This window comes from Platalea leucorodia, assembly GCF_965183815.1.
Source record: "Platalea leucorodia genome assembly, chromosome: 7".
Taxonomy (NCBI): Eukaryota; Metazoa; Chordata; class Aves; order Pelecaniformes; family Threskiornithidae; genus Platalea; species Platalea leucorodia.
In genome coordinates, this window is record NC_138829.1 from 5,975,009 (window position 1) to 5,990,912 (window position 15,904).

Sequence of the window (15,904 nt, forward strand, 5' to 3'; positions counted from 1 at the left end):
CCAACCCCTGGGCCCCCCCGCGCCAACCCCTTTCTTTTCTCCTGGGACCTTTCCCCTTCCCTACGTCCCATGGATGGTCTCAAGCATCTCTCATGTAGAGACCATCACTTTCTAGTTATGATCATCACTTGAACATGTCAGCATGACTAGAGCTCCCATCCTCCTTCGGTGGAAGGCCAATAACTGCAGCAGATGCTGGCCTGAGCACTTTGTCACTTGGCAGTTTTGAACCTGAGAAGGCTTTTGAAGGAAGATGGAAATCAATTGACTGACTTCAGCTCTCACGTGCTGGGCAAAGGACCTGCTTTCAGCGGTGTCTCCCTGTTGGGTGCTGGTTACCAGTCAAAGGGTCCAAAATGGGTGCCAGCTGATGGGCTGCAACCGAATGGTGGAACTGAGCCAACTGAGGCTCAATTCATCCACTGAGTCTGGTGGATTTATCCACAAATTTACCCACCTGGATCTACATGGTTTTCCCCTGCATTCAGCCAAGACCTCTTCAGTTTCTTCTCCCCTACAAGACATCCTGGAGGACACCATGTCACCACCCAAAGCTGTTTGATGAAGAGGTCCTGCAGCCACCACCTCCCCACTACCTCAACAACGCGGTGGATCCCAGATCGGTTGCAGCTGCAGAAGAGTGGGAATGCCTGTCCAGGAGCTGCCAAAGAGCAAGGTGGAGAAGCAAGAGGCAGAACTGCTCTCCCTGCTCCATATGTGAGACTTGGCAAGTCTGTGACTTGCACTTCCAAGGCGCTGATGAGCAAAGAAAGGGGTCTCGCTTGCCTTGAAGTGGTGGGAGTTTGCATTATATACAGCCTCTCTTTTTCCCTTGAAAAGCATCTGTTAATAAGAGAGGAGTTGGAGGGGAGCATCAGATGAAGAGACATCACAAGTGCGATCCTTCCCGTCGGTGGAACTGCTGCTTGCCAGGAGGGTTTCTCATGCAGTCTATGCCTGTGATGTGCTATTATATTTTATGAGAAGAAGGGAAAATGTCAAGTTTAGAAGGGCTCGGCTATTTCCAGAGGATTAGTGCTATTACAGCTCTGGGATGACATGCAGTGGTGACTGCTGCCTGCTCCCAAGCAGCAATTTGGGGGCCAGCTCTTTGAGGAGGCATCTGAGCCAAAATAAAACCAATCCCAGACTACAACAGAAGCTCCCCATTTGGATCATTTTGTCCATAAGGGCTCCCCACGTCTCACATTGAAGTGCCAGTTGTTCATCGGGGCACAGGTTGGGCTGTACAGAGCAGGAGGGGATGGTGAAGGGCTCTGATCTCATCTGATAATTCCCAAACTCTGGCATCCCAAACACAATATGCCACAGGGCAGCCTCCTTCCCTGTGACCTGAGCAGCTCCCCCTGAAGCCCCGGGGAACCCTTTCAGCAAAAGGATTTTGACAGCGGCTTCCCGCTCGCTCACGCTGCCCTCACGGTGCCTTTTCTTGGGTAGGTGCATTTGATCATCGAGCTGTCATGCGTGCTGCACCCTCCCTGGGTGGCTGATCCCAGGGCTTTACTGCAACTCAAGCCGCCGCCCAGGCTACTGGATTTGTTCTCCTTTGTTGAGCCTCTCATTTTCCTGTTGCATCGGCAGCAACACAAAGAACTGAAGCCTCATCTCCTGCGTCCCAGGTCAGTCCTCAGCTACTAAATCATCATCCCCCCTCGAAAAAAGCTTAAAAAAGATCCATTAAGCCATTTGCTTTGTGGTCCTTTATTAGACACTCCAAGTTTCCAGTTCAGCATCCAATTTCTCAGGACACCAGCACTGCAACAACTCCCTTCTCATCGGGGATATTATTTTAAAGGGCAGAATAATCGAATGTCGCATACAGGTTTTCTTTGCAGCATTTGAAAAGAAAGTCCCTTTAATCTGAGATATGACACATCCTGATCAGGTACGGGGGTGGGAGGGGGGAAACAGATCAGAGAGATTTTGCTTTCATGTGGCTCCAAGATAAATCATTGTCCAGGGCAATGTGTAGTAATTGTAACTCCTCTTTGAGTTTTACAGTACATCAGAAGTCTGCGAGGGTTGAGATTGCTCGATAGCTACCTCGCCTTCCAGGCTCCAATTACCCTCCTCGCTGCTTTCAGTATCAAAGGCAAAAAATTGCTTTCTTCGTGCTAAACGATCTGCAGAGTGGAGCCAGATGGGCAAAGGGACTTGGAGAAATTATCGTGGGCTCTGCTGTGCCCAGGTCTCATCTCTTTCTTTTGGCTCCTTCCAGAGGAGGAAGCGCTGTACGGAAGTTGTGCAACTGAAGGTGCTGCTTTCTGCACCTCGCGCTCTCCGTGATGAGCTGGTGATTAGCTTTAGGCAAAAAAAAAAAAAATTAACCTGTGTGCAATTTGTTCATTGGACACTTCAATATATCAGAGAGGAAGAATCAAACTGCAGAGAAAAACCTTTTTGTCTTAAGGCACTGCACTTCCACTTAGGAAAAACACCTGCCCCTGCAACAGTGACTGTCATCGGCATGGCCATGCACATTTCAGCGGAGCCTTTTGCCCTCTTAAAAAGGGGAAACTAAAGCTGATGAAATTAATTTGCTAGTGGATCACTCAGCAACGTTGCAGCATGTGAACTTCAGTCTCTGGTGTCCCAGCTTGGGCTCGGTCTGTCACACCCTGCTGCTCTCCTAGAAGCAGAGACATCCCTTTGCCAACTCTCCATCCTGAAATGGGCTTCCCTCCTCCCATGCAGCGCAAGACCTGCCAGGATGCTCAGCCATGAAGCAAATCACTGTCAGGCACTTGTACTATCAAGGACGTGTCCTCCCCATCTATTAAATCAATATACAATGAATTTGGGCACAGGCTGGCTTGGCCCAAGCCAAGCGTGAGCTCCACCACATGCTTACATGGCCACACAACAGCAGTCTGCTACGTTGTGTTGGGCTTCAAGCACTTTGCACTTAGAATCATAGAATCATTTAGGTTGGAAAAGACCTTTAAGATCATTAAGTCCAACCATTAACCCAGCACTGCCAAGTCCACCACAAAACCATGTCCCTAAGTGCCACATTTAGATGTCTTTTAAATACCTCCAGGGATGGGGACTCAACCCCTTCCCTGGGCAGCCTGGGCCAGGGCCTGACAGCCCTTTCAGTGATGAAATTTTTCGTAGTATCCAACCTAAACCTGCCCTGGCGCAGCTTGAGGCCATTTCCTCTCATCCTATTGTTTGTTACTGGGGAGAAGAGACCGACCCCCACCTCGCTACAACCTCCTTTCAGGTAGCTGTACAGAGCGATAAGGTCTCCCCTCAGCCTCCTCTTCTCCAGGCTAAACAACCCCAGTTCCCTCAGCCACTCCTCATAAGACTTGTGCTCTAGAGCCTTCGCCATCTTCCCTTGTAGTTACATGGTCATGCAAATGTTTCCATCACTGCCCAAAATGCTGCAGGTCCAGCCAGCTCCATTACAATGTCCTGGGTTTTGCCAGATGCAGACTTGAATTGTCAGCAGGATTGGCAGTATTTCCAGTGTTAGGTTCACTTGCAAAATCTAGGCTGTCTACTGCACAACTTCCCTTCTCCACCATACGAATCCTTGATGACGTATATACTTATTTACTGTTGACTATATCCAAAATTACATATATTGCTTCAAGTTTATCTTACAAGCAGTGGCCATAGGTGTGTCACCTCAAGAACGGTCAGGCAAGCAAGAGCCCTTCCTTCAACTTCACCATTCTTCAGATCAAATGTTCAGTCCATAAAATAGCACTAACATTTTATTTCCATAGTGTCAGCTGAAATACTTCTTCTCCAGAAAATTCCAAAACTGTGGTTTTCCCATGTGCAGCTCTGTGAGCACCAGCGTAAAGGCTTGGGGTTTGCTATGGCACTGGATCTCGCAATCAATTCACTCTAAGATTTGAGCTTCAGATTTCTGTCAGACTGGGGTATCTAGAAGAGAGCCTCTGTGCAGATTCTCAGGCTCTAATAACGCTTGACCCATATGAATTTCCCAAACCACACATGCTTAAAGCCCTCTCTGGACTGTGGCACATTTGCAGATTTGACCCTACATGTTAGGTGGTCTGAGCCATCGCATGCCTGTGGATGTTATCCAGCACTGCCAGACCCAGCATGGCTCAGAGCACTTTGCTTTGTTGTAAGGTAAATGTTAAATAATAAGTCCTTCGTGTTGCCTGTCTCCTCAAAGTCTGTACTCTGCCATCCAAAAAAAACTGTGTATCTTCTGGCTTAGTGTTTCCACAGCCTCATCTCCTTTCTACACCCAGGTGTGATCATTTAAATATTTCAGGACAGTAGCATGTATTTTTAAGCCTAGTAGGCTGACTGCAAAACAAATATCCAATTAAATACTCATTTTTAATAGATGATGTACAGCTTGCATGCAGCCAAATCCCTTTATTAGCCTTTTATTTTTAATGCTATTAAACCACATTCTTCAGTTTCAATTTTAGAGGAATGTCTTCTCAAGCATGTGCTCACCAGCTCATACACTGCTATTGAGCCTTTAACAATTCACTGCCCTCTCCCCTGCTTTGCTGGAAATGAGGATAGACTTGGGTTATTTCTGTTGGCTTTTTTTTTTTACAGAAGACAAATTTAATTATAAATTCACCTTATAAATGTCGCCTTTGACTTAGAGCTAGCCACGCACAGTCACCCCTGCACATCCCAGAGATATTGTTTTGTCAAACCATCTGGAGAAGTTAAAAGCACAGCAACTTCTGTGCCACTAAGATGTGGTCTCCACACATGAGCCAGCCTCCATCCATGCAGCATCAGGGCCACCACCAGGCCCCCCCCTCGAAGACCTCACTGATGCTTCACTGCCAATTTTATGAAGGTTTCAGGGATGGTGAAGGTGATGCTCATGTGATGGCACCTCCCAGAGCAACGCCATAGACAGATCCAGCTTTCTGGTCTGCCCCATGAGCTCAGCCCAGAGGCCCCTGTGCAGAGATCAGGTAGTCGGTGCATCGCCCCAGCGTTATGTGGGGAGCACAGCTCATTCATCAACGTATTGAAATGTCTGACATGAAAGCATATGGATATGTCATCCCTGTAATTTTTTCTCACTTATGGCACCCTGGAGGTCTAAGGCAACCACATCCAGGAACTCGTTTAGCACCTAAATAGATTACACCCTGTGGAGGAGATTAAATGTCATCCTTTGGATTAAGTCTGGCATTAAAAACAATTACTTTTGGCAGATTAAAAAGTGCTCTTGTCCTGCACTGACACACAGCTGATAAAACTGAGCAGGGAGTTTGGTGAGCAATGGGCATTGCAATCAGTCGGCAGCTGCTTTTGGTGCCTTCGCCTCCCCATGCTCAGAGGCATGTGGCCCCAGCACTCTGGTGGGACGAGGACCCATGGGCACCTCCTGAGCGTTTGCTGAGCTCAGTGTCAAATATTGCAGACATATTTCCCAGCAAGGGCTGCTTTGTGTGATCTGTCGCACTTGACAGGACAGGCGCTTCCCAATCAGACCGGGATGCTCAGCAGCATCAGGTATTAGGGGAGAAATCCATCAGCAAAGCTTCTCTTGTCTTTTATAAATAGAAGTGTCTTCCATAAAGGCACTGCCAAATAGATGGCTACTCTAGCAGCAAAGGCCATATAAGATCGGGTGAGAAGACCCAACTGTGTGAAAATCCAGCCAAGATGTGTGCAATAAATCAGGGCTCCTTGTGGCTGATGTTGGCCCCAGGCTGGTGAGCGGAGGCAGAGCTGGCAGGGAGGAGGCACCGCTGGCAAAGGGGTGTGCAGCATCCCCCTCCTCCAGCCCCGTGGCAGCAACCTCCTGCCTAACAGCCAGATCCTGTAAGTGATGGTCGTTTCGGAAACTCTTTTGTCACTTACAGCAAGAACAAAACACCCTGAGAAATCTTTACCACTGTTTTGGATGCAATCCACCTACAGGCACGGTCCAGAGGAGCCAGAGACCTGACACCCATAAATAACTTTCATGTACCCAGCACTCATGCACAGTGCAGCTTTCTCTCATTCCAGCCCTGATTCAATGATGCATTTTACTACCTCCCTCCTTTTCATTTTAAACCCAAGACCAGAGTATTTTTTATGTAGGTCTCCTTGGCCACGGTTGCGCCTCGAACATAATATCGATCTCTCTAGTTAGCAATTCATGCCCAACCATGCTAAAGCAGTGGCAGCTCCGGTCTCCCCTGGGACACACGGACCAAGGTTGCTGGCGTGTCACTTAGTCTCCCAAACCATCACCCCACCAGCAAACCCCACAGCCCTGTGTGCCCATAGGCAAGGGTTTGTCACCACAAGCAGGTCCTGAGTGTTTGCACAGTGGCAAAGCTCCCACCCGCAGCGGCCCCGCTGCTGCTCGTATAACAAAAATCCAATTTCTGGGTATTTCAGTTGAATTTCAGTCTGCATCCAAGTGAGATTTAACCAGACCGGAGTGTAATGCAAAACCAATCAGCCAGTGGATTGGAAAGATGTTATTTGCTATTTTTTAATATTAAAAATGAAAGATGTAAATACCCTGAAAAAAAATATATCAGAAGCCCTGAAATTGCTTAAATAAGTGCACATAAGTGCGGAGTAAGTTATGGCAAGAAAAAAGCACAACCCCATGGGCAGACAGTCTCCAGAGGCAAATCAATAAGTTTTAAAGGGCATATTGATGAGTGAGAATGAACCTTGGGAAAAGAGCTAAAAATGAAAAAATAGCTAGTCAATCAATTATTTAAAATAAAGTTTTTCAGCTTCCTGATAAAAAGTTTGATTAAACCCAGTGTTTTAAATATTTTGACTGCAAAATCCCAGGTCAAATTACAGCCTGATGCTGGCAAATGATTTCATTATCTAGACTTTGCTTGTGTAATAGCAGCTGTTTTAATTTTACTGCAGAAATTCTTGATTTATTGCTGAATAACCTTTTATATGAATAAGGTCATATTTTTGCAGGGATTTTCTTTTCTCTTTTTTACCACATTACCAATTTGTTCTCCATTAAAGAACAAAAAGAGATTAAAACTGAAGTGCAGTGAACCTCTGTTAACATCAGCCTTGTTCTCATCACCCAGTTCCATTTCCTCGGCTTCAGATGACAATGAATTCATTAGTGAAGATCCTCAATGACTGCAGTTTATTCTTCGAGTCATTTTGTATGTAAGAGTTGGAAAATTCATTTTGCTTGAGTGAACTCCTGCTGGTCCGGGTGATGCTTGCTCACGCCCCGCCGGCAGTAGTGCCCAGGCAGCCTTGCCAGGCACCACACCGGTCCCTTTCCAACTCACTGCTGCAGATTTATTTCTTGCCAAATCCATGGGCTTCAAGATGAGGATGCTGTGAGCACGAGCTGGAAACAGCTGTGCAACGGAGCTTGTCACACCAGGCTGGATGTGGCATCCTTCCCTGAGTGTCAAGTTTGGTCCCCAAGCACTGGATTTGGAGCAAAACTTTTATTGCTTTCCCTACAGTGCCTTCATTATCCATCATACTGAAATAAATACTTTGCCAGGAGCCCCTGGAAACCTCCGGGAAGGGTAGGTAAGCTTCCACTCCCAAATGCTGGCCACAGCACAGAGGTTAACATTTCTCTTGCATGATGTGCAAGACCCAAGACCTTTCTGGGACATTTTTGGAAAGGGATACTCAAGAGCTGCTGTTCAACTCCATCAGTGCCCCTCCACAGACCCCTGTGTTGAAGCCGCATCAGTGGCTGGGAAATGCCAGCAGTTGCTTAGGTCTCTGGCAAAGTTTTATTGTCAGAGCCATTGCATCTGGGCATGGATTTGGCCAAAATGCACTTGCCAACACAAGGTATGGACCTGCCCATGAATATTCCTGCCTGGACTCTGCTAAATGTGACCTTTGAGCCCAGGAATGAAATCGTAGGTGCCAGCTGAAGGCAGCACCAGGGTCCACCAACTCCTCCCAAGACGTGGAGCTGGTCTCACACCTTGTGTCTCCCAGGGCTGTCCTTGGGGTGTCCCTGTCAAGGACTAATCAGCTTGTGAGCCATGCCGACCTCCCCCACCTCCCACACCCATGCCGCTGGCCCCCTCCCCTCCAGGCAGGAGCCCTGTGGGGAAGCCTCATAGCTCCATACGTGAAGGCAATGCTGAAGCATCCTACAGGCGACGCGGGCAGGTAGGGCTTAGCCATCACAGCTAATCTGCCAAGAGGGATTGTGTGCTCCTCTTACTGCATTGATGGTAAAAGCAGGGACACCAGAACTGTAGCTCAGCCTGTTCCTACAAGGAGCCTGGGGAGATTTTCCCCACCATCTGGATGCTAAGAAGCCTTTTGCTGGACAGAAAGAGAGCGTGACACATTTCCACCACTCTGGGAAGAGATTTTCAACATTTACCATCCTACCTTTGGGTTCTGCTTTGGAGGCTTTGCCCTCAGAGCCCCGTTGAGAGCCAGCCACAGCCTCCCCTTCCCTTCCCAGCACCTTCTCTTCTCCTCTAATTGCGAATTTCAGCTGATGCCTGTTTTGGATCCCTCTTGTGTCTCCTGCAGATTTCTGCAGGCGATAAGTTTTATGTTAGACATGGGGTAAATCTGCAGGAAATCAGACTGAGAAAAGACAGAAGTTGAAGAGACTTAGAGTAAATTCAAAAAAAGCACTGTGCCTGGCAGGTGGAAAATTTGTGTTCCAAATACCACGTGGTTCTGTGTATCTATAACCCACTGGCTAAACTTCCATATGTGCATATATCTTAGCATATATGCATGCTAATAATGTAGTGCGCTCACATGTAGGCATTTGGTCATAGAATCATAGAATAATAGAATATTTTAGGTTGGAAAAGACCTTTAAGATCATTGAATCCAACCGTTAACCTGGCACTGCCAAGTCCACCACTAAACCATGTCCCTAAGCACCACATCTCCCCGGCTTTTAAATACCTCCATGGGTATTCACAAACCCATTGCTTGGCTGGCAGAGGCAGGGACATTGGGAGGAGACAGGCTGATGGACAGAGGCTCACAGCTGGGCAGCGTGATTACAAAGAGTCATTTCCTTAGGAAAGAAACCGATGGAAAAAACCCATTGTCATTGTTTATCTTCTTTCAGCAGGTTTTGTTTTTCAGTGGGAAAAGTCAGCAATGCAGCAAACAGCTTCATGAATATACATATTGGTTTTGGCAACTACCAATTAGCAAAGAATGTGTTCATGCAATCCCCAAACAGCTATTTCCCTGGGAATTTCTTGTTTTGAACAAGCCATTTTTCATTAGAGAAAATACACACACTTGGACAAATAGTTCTTGCTGGCTCTTATTACTAGAGGACGCTGGAGAGGGGCGGGCAGCCACCGCCACGGGCCGGCTGTGTGCCCCGCTGGCTCACCGTCCCACCCTGTGGCCTCCACCTATACGCAATACGGCAAAAGGACGCATACCCAGCCCGTGTACTTGCACGCAATAACGCAATGCATGCAAGGACATCTGCAAACAGGACTGGGAAGGCAAGTACAAACCCAGCCCGTACACCTCTTACTCACTCACAAGTCTTTCTGGTTCCTCTGCTTGGATCGCAGGTCCGTCAAGGTGTGTGCGATAACGTTCACCTGCAATAGGGCTGCTCTTTTATGAAACATTTGCAGCACCCACAACTGAGACTCAAGGGTCACCAGTGCCATATTACTGGGGTCTTGAAAGATTTGTGCACAGACAAATGCACCGTCTTGAAAGATTTGTGCTCACGGGGCAAAACAGAAAGGGCAAATGAAAAAACAAAAAGAGACACCTGGCTATATGTCAAGATCAACAGTGTAAACATGTCAGTGTTGGGGCTCATTACAGCTACTGGAAACCCAGCTAAGGGAATTTGGGGTGTTACTCATCACAGCCTATGGCCGACACCAGGTAAATTCTACCCAAAAAGTCCCAGGCTGAGGCTCCCCACTGCTTGTGTTGCTCCTGCAAGCCCAGCATGAGTCCTTGCACCAACCACACAGTGAGGAGAAAGAAATGCAACACTTGAGTCTTCCAAGCGATCACTTCATAGCTTTACCTGAGAGACAGTGAATGCCATGAACCACCAATCAGGAAGACAAGGCGCTTCAAGTCAGATATGATGGACAGCTTTTTATTTCCCAATGTATTCATTTAACAAAAAGTGCTACATTCCATAGTTACAGTATGAGGAGTTGTTCTTTTCCAAAATAGAAAACCACAAGAAAGCACAAGGACTGCTAATATCGCTCTGTGGAAGCAGCGCAGTCCAGAGAAACCTCACCTAGGGTGAACATCTGGCACAGGAGACACCTTAAAAAATCGGCAGCTGTAGAGTGCGGGCGCATTTCATCAGGGCAAGAGCTGCATGGCAGGCAGGCTGGTTCCTCTCCTTGGAAATGGGGCTGTAGGTGCCGAAGCAGTTGTGTAATGCCTACAATAAATTCTGGCTTGTGCTATCAGGAAAACCTAAAACAAAGGCAAGCAACTCATCTTGTGCTGGGTCGAGAGATTATTATTGCTGCAGCAAAGTTGCCATCACAGCTGTGCCTTTGCACGGGGCCGAGGCCGCATTAGCAGTGTCACGACCCACCTCTCCGTTCAGGGGCTTGCAGTTCACCTAGCATGGAGGATGAGGAGGGCAATTCTTGGCTGTTTTTTGTCTCCTGTCTCCTTCAAAAGACTCTGCTTGCTTGGCGATACAGAGGTATAAATTAAATGAGTAGAGCATGAAGAGACTGGAGGCTTCAGCTCCTACCTGAAACCCTCCTCCCCTCCCTGCAATCTGATAATTTCAAGCAAATGAATCAAACTCCAAGAGTTGTACAGAGAATATTTTTAAGAGCCCAGTCCAAAGTCTACTGGCCTTGGATGAGAAGGGAAAGAGCTCAATGATGCTTGTGCTTTAAGGACCTGCAGAAATTGCACTGACGACAGGGGCACTGCAGAAAACCCTGTCATAGAATCATAGAATCAAGGGTTGGGTTTGGGTTGGAAGGGACCTTAAAGATCATCTGCTTCAAACCCCCCTGCCACGGACAGGGAAACCTTCCACTAGACCAGGTTGCTCAAAGCCCCATCCAACCTGGCCTTGAACACTGCCAGGGATGGGGCACCCACAGCTTCTCTGGGCAACCTGTTCCACTGCCTCACCACCCTCACAGTGAAAAATTTCTTCCTTATATCTAATCTAAATCTACCCGCTTTCAGTTTAAAGCCATTACCCTTTGTTCTGTCACTATATTCCCTTGTAAAAAGTCCATCTGCAGCTTTCTTGTAGGCCCCCTTTGGGTACTGGAAGGCTGCAATATGGTCTCCCTGGAGCCTTCTCTTCTCCAGGCTGAACAACCCCAACTCTCTCAGCCTGTCTTCACAGGAGAGGTGCTCCAGCCTCTGATCATCTTCATGGCCCTCCTCTGGACTCGCTCCAACAGGTCCATGTCCTTCTTACGTTGGGGGCCCCAGAGCTGGATGCAGTACTGCAGGTGGGGTCTCACGAGGGCAGAGTAGAGGGGGAGAATCACCTCCATCGACCTGCTGGCCATGCTTCTTTTGATGCATCCCAGGATACGGTTGGCTTTCTGGGCTGCAGGTGCACATTGCCGGGTCGTGTTGAGTTTCTCATCAACCAACACCCTCAAGTCCTTCTCCTCAGGGCTGCTCTCAGTCCATCCTCCACCCTGTATTTGTGCTTGGGAAGCACTGTCTGTGCTCCAAAGGCTCCTACAGCCTTCACTGGGACCCAAGGCTGGTTTTGGCTCCCTCTTGCCTCCACACTAAGAACTAAACTGAAGACATGGGGAGCCTCCAGGCTCTGGGGCAGGTGCTATCCAAAACCAGCTATTCAACAAACACCTCCACTTTAAATGGACATCAGCTGGGATCTCTCTGCCCTGCTGAGTGGCTCAGAAAGTTGGCCAACAGCAGTCTTCTGCCAACCAGCAGCTCCCAACCAAGGCACCTTGGTTGGTGGTGTTCAGAGCCAGAGACAGGCCTGGGAGTGAAGCTGGACCACAAGCAAAATCTTTGGGCAGCCCTTCTAGCCCACATGTCTGGCTCCAGCACAGACTAGAGAGTCAACACTGAACTGTGCATTCAGCTGGACCTCCCTTTTGGCTACAACTCTCCTGCTTGCTCAGTTTGTCCCACCATACTTGTCATATAACAGCTCCAATATTTGCAACCATTTGTCAGCCCCACTTACGGTACCGTTGATTTCCAGCATCCCAGCCACCCACTCCATGTCCTGGCCAAGTGAAGCCTGGTTCTTGAGGACATTAGGGCACACAGCTGATGCACTAAAACACTGCCTTCGTCATTCTGACCGGCAGCGTTGCCTTTAATTTCTTAAGTTCATTATGTTGGAGAGGGAGAAGAAGAGAGACAGTGAAACTGATTGCTACTGTAAAGTCAGTGCTTCCCAGACTGTGGATTTATTAGCATAATGGAAGGCCACAGCACCTCCTCACCAGCCTTCCCAATCCATCAAATTGACAACCTATCCATAAAGCTCTTCCTGCACTGCCGGAGCTGAGGTACTTACGCTCAGACCAGCAGCCTCGCTCATCCATCCCTCCTCCTCCCCCCGACCGGCCAGGAGCTCGGCATTTTATCGGTTACTTAACACAACTTGTGCCATTATCACACACTGCAGGCACAATACCATTAAGACAAAAGCAAGAGGAGCCTGTCCTTCGCAGGCTGTTATTGCACAAAACCCTGCTGATCCCCAGCTGCTCGGGTCTTGCTGGTACATCTGCTATGTTCTGCAGTATCGCTGGCAGCTCCTCTTTTCCAGTGTTACCTTGGGTCTCTCTTTCAGGCTACAGTTGCATGCAAAGGACTCAGCCAGCCCAGCTACCGTCCTTTCCGCTCCAAGACAGACTCCCTCTTGCAGAGAGGCCAATGCCCTTTGTCACTGCTTATTCTCCACGCCTCCCTGGCTGGACCAGGGTAAAGCATTTCAAGAACATCTTGCAGCTGCCTATGTAGTCTTGTTCCCAGCCTGCCTGTTGCTGTACTTAAAAGACAAGCCTTTCTGGAGATGATCTCAAGCAAACTGGAATGGAGGAGAAGTCATTCCACCTTGTGACCCTCATCAAGCCTTGCCAGGAACAAATCATCAAAGAGCCCAAGGGACAATATTTCCTGATTCCCAAAACTGCAAGACAGCCAGCAACACTCAACTGGACTGTTAACACCTCCCAATGACCTCCAAGCTCCAAGAGACTTAGGAATGAAAAGGAAATAGGGAGAGATCAGTCCAGAAGGAAAAGTTGTTCTTAGCTTGGACTGATCATTTGTTATGGAAGAAGGAGGCTTCAATTTTGGATAGGGGGCACCTGGACTTAACAGTGGGCTGCCAGTCAGTGCCTGTTAAAGACATGGGGCTGTTTTTAGCAAAGCAAAATTCTCCTGGTCAAAGTTTCAGGAACAAAAAGGGAGAGATGCAAGCACTGTGGAGCCCTGGCTGGGAAAGCCTGTCCTAGAGGGACTGGGGTATGAAGACTCCCTAACATGTTGATGGACCGTGTTTTACTGTGCCTCCCTCAGCCTGCTTCCCAGGCACTCAGCAGGATGAATGTGTGAGGGACCACGTACAGCTCTCCGACTGAAAGACTAGCATCAGTAGCATCATTTTGAATACACGTTGTCCTGCCTGTCCTTCTCCAGGTGACTCAGTAGATGTGTGGGTAAGGCCTACAGGAACGTACTTGGGCTCTGAAAAGCACTGCTTGTTTGGAGCTGAACATCACGTCTGATGACTTAATGTCCAGAGGAGGCCCTGACCCTCTCAAGAGAGAACTGAGCTTCAGGCAGGTCTTCTGAATGTCCTGCCTTGCAAACCCACTCACATGCCCACGAGACATTTGCTTACCATCATCTACATCTACCCTTCACAATCTGACTGGCCTTTTCACCTTTACAAGGAATGAAATCCTGCATCTGCCCCTCCTCAAACTCTCTTCCGACTTCTTTGAAGACTCAGTGGGATTTAATCTCAGTAGATGTGTGGTCTGGCTTTTTTTGTCTAATCAGGTCTCCTCCGGCAACAGTGTTCCTTGTATGAAGGATGATTCCCCACAGAACAGTGATTCTCACTTCAGAAACGTGGATGTTTTGCATAAATGTCAGATTGAAGTCATTTCACAACCAGATACAGAGATAAAGTAACGCAGCCCTTTTTCTAGCTATTTTGACAGCACTTCTGTGCAAAGCAACATTAGTTTCCCCTGCTCGGTTCCAGTAACATCTCAGATGCTGGCTGTCTCCCTCTGCAACCCAGTCCTAGCAGCCCAGACAGCATGGCAGCTTGCCCTCACCCCGTGCCACCCTTGGTCTTCACCTCCACAACCCTCTGCGGCCATCTGTCCTACAGCTTCCCCTTCTCCCCCATGGCCAAGGGCTCCCCAGCGTGACCATTTCACCTCTCCATAGCAGACATCCCTCCAGCTGTGGCTGCTGCTGCTTTCCAACTATTCGCCATAAATCTCTCGACACCAACAGCCAGCCGCTCCGCAAACTTTGGTGCCTTTCTGCATTCGTTGGTCTGGAGACAAGACCCATCCAGATCCCCCAAAGCTGCTGCCATTCATGCAGCTTTCAGGGGCTGAAAATGCAATTTCCAGTGGGTAAAGGAGACAGATGCTCTGCTTTCATCTCTATGTGAATGGCACCTTGTGAAACAGATAACCCAATAACTACTGTCCTTCAAACAGGAGGCAGAAGCTGAAGAAACCCCTGACCTGCCTCTTCTCTTACCGACTTGCACACTGAACAAAAGCTAAGAGATCCATGCAAGACTATCCGTCAGTACGTGAGCGCTGGTATTTATTGTGCTGTAACAGACAGTGCTGGTTGAAAATGGACTACGATTTTTGTTGTGAATCAAGTGTGGAGGCCATTCCTGTGTGTCTCCAAGAAGCGTGGAGCTGAGCTGAAGGAAGAAAGAGGGGGTGAGATTTGGGGAACCAAGTGCAGAAATGTGCTTCAAACTGTATCAACAACACTGTACTTGGGCACTTCTCAGGTGGCAAGGGATACAGTTCAAGTGTATAACTCATTAATTAAGCAGAGCAGCTAATATTAGCACTAATGAACTTTAGCTCAGGTAATGTAACATTTAAAATTAACAAATTGGACAGAAGTCATTCACAGTAAAGATTTCCATTCCCGGGTTAGGTGAGAGCTATCGTTATGATTAGATTACTGCCAGCCAGGATCAAAACAGTACACCAGGATAATAGGAAAATAATCATCCATATGCATCAGCTCCAGCTGTAACAAGATGCGCTGTGGATCTGAATGAGGCGCCGGGTGCGAATGTGAAATCTCACTACTGTATCAAAACAAACATCACTGCGTGGTACACGTAGAGCACAGCATGCCGTTTCGCCAGGGTGGTACCGACCACTGCTCGGTGGCTCGGGGCGGCGGAGAGCAGCGATGCAGCAGAAAGTCACTTGTTCTTTTTCTCCCCCTCCCTCCTTTTAAAAGTCATGGGCTATCACAAGGGCACTGCAGTTCGATTCAAAATTCATCTTCAGAGCTGTCAGCTAAGAGCATGACTCGGTCCTGCATGCTGTTAAATTCCCTCTGCTAGGGGAAGAAAAGAAACATGAAAGACCTCCACATGCAAAAAGGAAATGTTGAGCATTTGGATCCCCCCCATACTCGAACCGAGAGGTCCCGGGCACCTCAACCCAGACAAACCATAACCAGGTTGCGCTCGCTTTGCAGCCAAAATGGGTAACGGGAGAGTGGGTGGGAACAGATGGGGGTTTTTCCTTCACAGTTGTCATACCTTTCTTTTATGTCTCTTTGAGCCATTTCTCCTTCGGCGATTCATAATCTTAATGCTGTAGAGCGCTCCTAGGATAAAGAGGGCTCCGGCTATTCCGACTCCTACAGGAACCAGCATCCCCGACATGTATCCTGCCTATGTGGAAAAGAGAGAAGCAGAGCA

The 15,904-nt window shown here is 48.2% G+C and overlaps 1 protein-coding gene across 1 annotated transcript in view; it reads right to left on the bottom strand.

Moving 5' to 3' along the window:
- Positions 1-15,468: 15,468 nt before the first annotated feature.
- The window catches only part of ARMH4 (armadillo like helical domain containing 4), a gene marked incomplete at its 3' end in the record, with an annotated part of 80,620 nt that continues 80,184 nt past the window's right edge, over positions 15,469-15,904 (bottom strand). Inside the window, exons 10-11 of the mRNA XM_082317129.1 lie at positions 15,743-15,877; positions 15,469-15,537 (exon numbers count right to left, since the gene is read on the bottom strand). Coding sequence (XP_082173255.1) covers positions 15,469-15,537; positions 15,743-15,877 — 204 coding nt within the window. The remainder of the gene's footprint in view (positions 15,538-15,742; positions 15,878-15,904) is intronic.